The 7327-nt window shown below is 33.3% G+C and overlaps 1 protein-coding gene across 1 annotated transcript in view; it reads left to right on the top strand.

Moving 5' to 3' along the window:
* Positions 1 to 6918, top strand: part of LOC107691891 (nicolin-1-like) — an 18999-nt gene extending 12081 nt beyond the window's left edge. Inside the window, exons 4-7 of the mRNA XM_016490720.1 lie at positions 2821 to 2934; positions 4686 to 4754; positions 6677 to 6781; positions 6856 to 6918. Coding sequence (XP_016346206.1) covers positions 2821 to 2934; positions 4686 to 4754; positions 6677 to 6781; positions 6856 to 6897 — 330 coding nt within the window. The 3' untranslated portion in view covers positions 6898 to 6918. The remainder of the gene's footprint in view (positions 1 to 2820; positions 2935 to 4685; positions 4755 to 6676; positions 6782 to 6855) is intronic.
* Positions 6919 to 7327: the final 409 nt, after the last annotated feature.

The following is a 7327-nucleotide window of genomic DNA, read 5'->3' as shown; positions in this document are numbered from 1 at the left end:
CTATATCATCTCAGTGAGATGATACAGAGACCAGATATAATAATATTCTCACACTATTATTTTAGCATGATCATTTTATTATCGAAATATCTCACCATTCAATGATGCTTCCTCGTGTTTTGCCGGAGGACAACAATTATGATTACATTTTCTGTCATCTTTGCATGAATGTAATATGTGAATTGTACAAAGTAACATATCTTTAGCAACAGATATATATATATATATATATATATATATATATGTCACATAAAACTCAAACTAAAAACTGAAAATGAAAACAAAAATCGAAATATTAAAAAAGCAGTATATAAATAATACTTCAATTACACCGATATAAATACACATAAATATAAATCATACAAAAGTGTGTGGGTTTAGAATGACATTAGGGTGAGTAAATGATGCCAGATTTTCATTTTTTTTTTAACTAGCACAAATGATTTAAAGAGTTACAGTACATGCTCTCAGTCATAGTGTGTGGCATTTGCATGGTTTCTCTGGAGATGGCCTTCAAAATCTCTTAAAATCTCAGAGAAAACAAGCAGATAACTCGGCAGTCTTGGCAGGCGCTGTGACTCCTCTGCATCAGTAACTTCCCAGTGTGAAAAAGTGACACATTTTTGCTGCGTCACTGTTTTTGACATATTCTTGTAGCTGTTCTTTGAGATCCTGTTGGTCGGTGAAGGTCATGCCAGCCTCAGCCTAAACATTTTCAATCTACTTGGAAACATTGGCTGTTTGCTCAAAATAATGCTACTCTGGGGTGGGGTGGGGTAACTTATTTCACTTCTTTCTTTCTTTCTTTCTTTCTTTCTTACATTTAATTTATTTATCTATATCATCCATCTCGTTTTTAAAGTTTAAAGAAATGTATACTTCTGTATAGCAAAGATCAATTAAATTGAACAAAAGTCACAGTTGTATAATGTATAATGTTACAAAAAAATACTTATTTAAATGCATGCTATTTTTTTTTTTTATTTCTATTCATCGAAGAATCCTGAAACGTAGGGTGCTTTCACACAAGCACTTTTGGTTCGATTGATGTCAGAGTTCGGTACGTTTGGATGATGTGAACGCGGTCTTCCGAACTCGGGTGCGCACCCGCGAACCGTACCCGAGTCCGCTTAAAAAGGGTGGTCTGGGGTACGGTTCAAGTGAACTCCGGTACGGTTCGCTGCTGATGTGAACGCAATCGTACCAAATCGCGGAAGTGAACCGCTATTAATGACGTATTATTTGATAAAAATGTGTTTGTGTGTTTCCTGACGAGCATGACTGACACGCTGCAAACAGAGAGCTGTATATCTCATTCTGTTCTCCTTCAGTGTTCTTTAGAGCATTTGCAGTACATTCGTAAGACAGACGTAAGTGCCGTTATGTACCGAAGCTTTGTAAACAAAACGAATGGCTCAAAAACGTAAATATATAAAAGTGCAGAGAGCAATGTTATGCATCTGCCGCCTTCTCCTGCGCCGTCGTTACTAAGCAAACGAACCGCGGTTCTGACCCAAATAATATAATGTGAACACAGTCCAGCGGGGGCAGGGGGGAGGGGGGACCAATCGAACTCGGGTTCGGACCAGGCAAGCGAACCAAGTGTGAAAGTACCCTTAATGTATCACAAAAATATTCGGCAGCACAACTGTTTTCAACATTTACAATAATCATAAATGTCTCTTGTTGATTTGCATATTAGAGTGATTTCTGAAGGATCATGTGACAGTAGCTACTAGGAGAAGCCACTGAATATAATAATTTTCATATATAATAAATTACTTGCGCCTCAGAGCGAGCAGACGTAACACAATAAATGCTATCAATGCTTTCGGAGGCGGGTCCCTGCTGTTTGGGAACGCAGTCGTGTAAGACAGTAATTATAGTACTCAAATGTGCGCATAAGTTTTTTTATGCACATTTTTAGAATTTTTAGAATTTTCTTGCGTTTCCAACCAGTGTTTTTTATGCGATATTCCAAAATGCGCAAAAAAATAGGTTGATGGAAACAGCTACTGAAGACCGGAGTAATGATGCTGAAAATTCAGCTTTCACTTTCACCTTTTTATCGATGTTATGTTTATATATTAAATATATTTATATATAATATAAAATACAATAATATAAATATATAAATGTATATACATGTGTGTATTTATATATGCACAATAAATAAACACACTACACACTCATATATTATGTAAACAAAAACTTTTATTTTGGATGCGATTAATCGTTTGACAGCACTAGTTTTTACTATATTTTTTATCAAGTAAATGCAGCTTTGGTGAGACTTTTAAAAAGAGGCGTCATTAAGAAACTTTTGAACGATAGAGTATAATAACTTTTTATATCTAATATATTTGTGCTCATATTATAATACAGTAAGCATAATCATTAGAGATGAAAGAACACAGTGTGTGCTTCCAGAAGATCTTTCCAGAGAAACAATCTGACATGAACAAGCTCCAAGCAATAAATGTACAGAAACAGTCCCTCAAGTATCAGGCTGTCAGCTGAAGTAGAAGGAAACTTTGATGTTGTTTAGCTCTAACACAAACGTCAAGTGTTTGGAGCAGTTCTGTTTTGCAGATTACTACAAGAAACTTGTGAAATCAGTGTCTCTTTTGTCAGGGTTTTATTCTGTCTAGTTAATTAAGGCTTGGAAACACACGTCCTTAGTGTCTCTGTTAAATTCTGACGTTCGTTCTTAATTTGACCTCTTTTGTTTCTTTGATAGCTGCATGAAAGGCCCCACATTCAACCAAATGTGTGTCACTTCTTGCTGAGGTCTTTTCTTCTCTGTTTTGGGGTTTTCAGATGTTGACGGAGCCTGATAACGTGACGACAGTGAGACTCATCTTGCGACAGCCCTCCTCCGAATGGCTCAATTTCAGCATTGAGGAAATTAACATTTACCTGTGTGCAAAAGAGGTTTGCATGTACAAGATATTGTCGTTTGTGTCACCATATAAAAGGAAATGCAAAATTATGCCTGCAATTGGATTGTATGTTAAACCAGATAGATAGATGATAGCTAGACAGACAGATAGATAGATGATATACAGATCGACAGACAGACAGACAGACAGATATATAGATAGATAGATAATAGACAGACAGACAGACAGATAGATAGATAGATAGATAGATAGATAGATAGATAGATAGATAGATAGATAGATAGATAGATAGATAGATAGATAGATAGATAGATAGATAGATAGATAGATAGATAGATAGATAGATAGATAGATAGATAGATAGATAGATAGATAGATAGATAGATAGATAGATAGATAGATAGATAGATAGATAGATAGATAGATAGATAGATAGATAGATAGATAGATAGATAGATAGATAGATAGATAGATAGATAATAGACAGACAGACAGACAGACAGACAGATAGATAGATAGATAGATAGATAATAGACAGACAGATGGACAGATAGATAGATAATAGACAGACAGACAGACAGACAGATAGATAGATAGATAGATAGATAGATAGATAGAATAGCTTTTATGAGTTTGATCAGTGTTTCTATTGCACGATGTTCCTGACTGGTTTTGTTTTTAGTTTGTTTTTGTTTGCTTTTTTATTTATTTGATTCATTTATTTATTTAATGAGGGAGAATGCACATTATTAATGCATACAATCAATGCAAAATGTTACACATTTATCCAGGGTGGTACATTTTCATCTGTAGTTTCAAACCAAACATTTTCTGTTTGTCTTCTTTTATTTTGTTCTGGAATTTGTTTGCTTGGTTTTTGTTACGTTTAGTTTGCAGTAATATTTTATCAAAACCTACAGAGTTGATCAGTGGATATTATTTTTGTCTTTCCAGGGGTAAGAGAGAGTCTCTTTTGCTTTTGTGTATTTGTGTGTTTGCGCGTGCGTGTTTGTTATTTATTTATTGTTTTTCTGTGTTTCTTAATTTTTTTTTTGTTTGTTTGTTTGATTGATTTGTTTTACTTTTTTTAGAAGTTTGTTTTGTTTAAATTTGTTTGGATGCTATTTTTGTCTTTCCAGGACTCAGTTTTATTTTGCTTTGTTTTTTTTTATTGTTGTTTTGCTTTTCTGTTCTTTTTTTAATTTTTTTAAATTTTGTTCTGCATTTTGTTTGCTTGAGTTTTGTTTTGATTTGTTTAGTTTGAAGAAGTACCAAAACAGAATTAATCAGTGGATGTTATTTTTCTTTTCTTTTTATGTTTTATGTTGTTTGTTTGGTTGGTTTTCTGTGTTTTTGTTATAGTTTTTTGTTGTTGTTGTTTTGCATTTTGTTTGCTTGGTTTTTGTTTTGTTTAAACCTACAGAGTTGATCAGTGGATGTTAGTTTTGTCTTTCCAACACTCCAACACTTACTTTGCTTTTCTGTGTTTGTTTGAAGTTAATTTTATGCACTTTTATTTTGTTCTGAAATTTGTTTGCCAATTCTTTGTTATTATTTATCCAACACTCAAAGAAGATTGTTTTGCTTTTTGTTCTCTTTGCTTTTCTGTGTTTGTTTGAAGTTAATTTATGCACTTTTATTTTGTCCTGCAATTTGTTTGCCAATTCTTTATTATTATTATTATTTTTTTTTTTTTGCATTTTGTTAGATCGTTTTTTGTTTTTCGTTTTGTTTTAATCAGTATTTGACTAAAACCTTGATGTGTTGTGTTTGTCTGAGAAGGACTCGGAGCGAGACGTTCCTGCCTGGATATCCACTCTCACACCTGTAGAGGAACCTCTTGATTTGAATGTGAGTATTTTGGCTCTTACTGTGTAATTTTGTTGTATAATGTGCAACAGTTGTCATCTAATGAATATTGAAAAACTTGTTGTTTAACAGCATATACAATGCTCCCTTGAAAAACTGTTAATGCCATTTCATTTAGCAACACACAAGCGTCTCTGTAGTTTCTATGTATTTATGCAGCTGTGAGGTGTTAATTAACGCCGTGGCTTCAGAAGAGATAATTACGGAAATGTATGAAACTCGCAAGTTGTCGTTTTTTCAATCACTCAGCATTGTGGCCATGTCCCAGTTCTCATTTAGCTGTCATTTGCATTAGAAATGTAAGACGCTTGTTTGATGGTTTGAAAGTGTCTCTTAAGTTTATTGATGGATGCTCAACTTAATGTTTATTTAAACCGTTTCACCACCTGAAAAGCAGAGGAAGTAATCGTAATTCATAAATTGTTGTTTACCTGCAGTATTTCTTTGGAGGAAAAACATGTTCAGTGGTAACTTTATAAGGCACTTATGAACTTGGAGTTTTAGGAACTGTGTGAATAAGTTTTCGTTAATAACTTCTTAAATGTTGTTATTATTATATTGTATTATCAGAGTTTCTGCAGGTTTTATGAAGGTTAGTTTAAGACTTTTTAAGACCTATTTAAGACCAAGTAAAGAAAATTCAAGGAATAAATGGAATAACACGACAATATGGTCTCTAAATCTACATGTCTTTTATTGGCAACCGTTTCCAAGTTTGGAAATACAACTTGTAACAGATCTCAGATCTCCCTTACTTTTTCATTCAGCTTTTGGTTTGAATAGCTCTGCACCACTAGAATATGGAAATAACCATTGTTGGGGTAACGCATTACAAGTAGCAAGAGTTATGTAATCAGATTACTTTTTCCAAGTAACTAGTAAAGCATTATTTTTCAATTTACAATGAAATATTGTAATGCATTACTTTTAAAAAGTTTCCCCAACACTGGAAATGAAATTTTCTGAACCTTCTGATCACACTGCAAAAAAAAAAAGAAAAAAAGAAAAATGATCCTCTGTATTTTTTCTTGTTTTCTGGTACAAATGTCTAAAGATTCTTAAATGAAGATACATGTTGATCAAAATGAATTGAGTTCACGATTAATACAAGATACGGGCCAACGGGCTCAGAAAATTCAACTTTATTCAAAGGGAAATAAAGTTTTATTACCCCATGTCAGACATTTGTTCTTGTTTCAAGCATAAAATATATATATATATATATATATATATATATATATATATTAGAAAACAATACTTCATATGTTCAATTTGCATCTCAAGTTAATGTATTATTATTTAAGGATGTTTAGATATTTGTTTTGGAAAACAAATATACTGAGGAAGATGTTCACTTTTTTGCAATGCATGCAACATTTAATGTCATGACTTTATGAATTTAAGACTTTCAGTTCTGATTTAAGACCTTTTGAGGCCTTAATTTGTGGAAGCATGAATTAAGACTTTTTAAGACCTGCAGAAACCCTAATAAAAGACAAATACTCAGAAACATCATATGCAGCAGGAACAACAACAAAAAAATGGTTTTAGAAAATGGGTTGAATATAATATGTGCTTTAGAAGAAATATTTAAAAATGATTGATTCTTGCAAAAATAATTCTCCTCCTCTCTATGACAGTACTTTACTGCCACTTGCTGGTCATAAATGAATCTGCAACTTCACAAATACAACGATTCTTCCCATTGTATTTTTTTGTTTAATTTTGTTGTGTTTTATTTTACACACACTCTGCTGGCTGGTGTTCTATGTATAAGCAAAATGCTAAAGGTTAAAAACGTCAGGGTGAGCAAAGATGATGATTTCTGAGTGCACTATACCTTTAATAAACAGAGCAATGCTGCATGTGTGTGTGTGTGTGTGTGTTTTGTGTTGGTTCGCCAGGGACTTCCTGATCCAGAGACGGTTTCCTCCAGCATTCAGCAGATGTGGGCACTCACTGAGATAATGCAGGCGAGCCAAACCGCAGCTTCCATCGGACGTTTCGACGTGAGTCGCACTTCTATCAACCGATATCATTATCCTTCTTTTGAACTGAATTAACATGTTTATTCCATTTGCAGGTGGAAGGCTCTTATGATGTCAAATTGCTATCGCACACATGACGGGAAAGCTGAAAATTGAACCATATTTCAAGATCATTGACTGTTTATTCAGTTTATAATTTAATTTCTTAAGGTAGTGACTTAATATTTAATATTAGAATTACTGTTTATATACAGTGTGTTTTATTGCTATTTTATTCTATTTAATGTTTATTTTAAGGTTCCAGAATATTTTAACTTATTTTACATGAAATGTCTATCTGTCTATCTATCTATCTATCTATCTATCTATCTGTCTCTGTCTGTCTGTCTGTCTGTCTGTCTATCTATATGTATGTCTGTCTGTCTCTATCTGTCTGTCTATATGTATGTCTGTCTGTCTATCTATCTCTCTGTCTGTCTCTATCTGTCTGTCTGTCTGTCTCTATCTATCTGTCTGTCTGTCTGTATCTGTCTGTCTGTCTGTCTGTCTATCTATCTATCTATCTAT

Source organism: Sinocyclocheilus anshuiensis, unplaced genomic scaffold, assembly GCF_001515605.1.
Source record: "Sinocyclocheilus anshuiensis isolate Anshui unplaced genomic scaffold, SAMN03320099.WGS_v1.1 scaffold510, whole genome shotgun sequence".
NCBI lineage: Eukaryota > Metazoa > Chordata > Actinopteri > Cypriniformes > Cyprinidae > Sinocyclocheilus > Sinocyclocheilus anshuiensis.
This window is presented reverse-complemented; position numbering and strand designations above follow the sequence as displayed.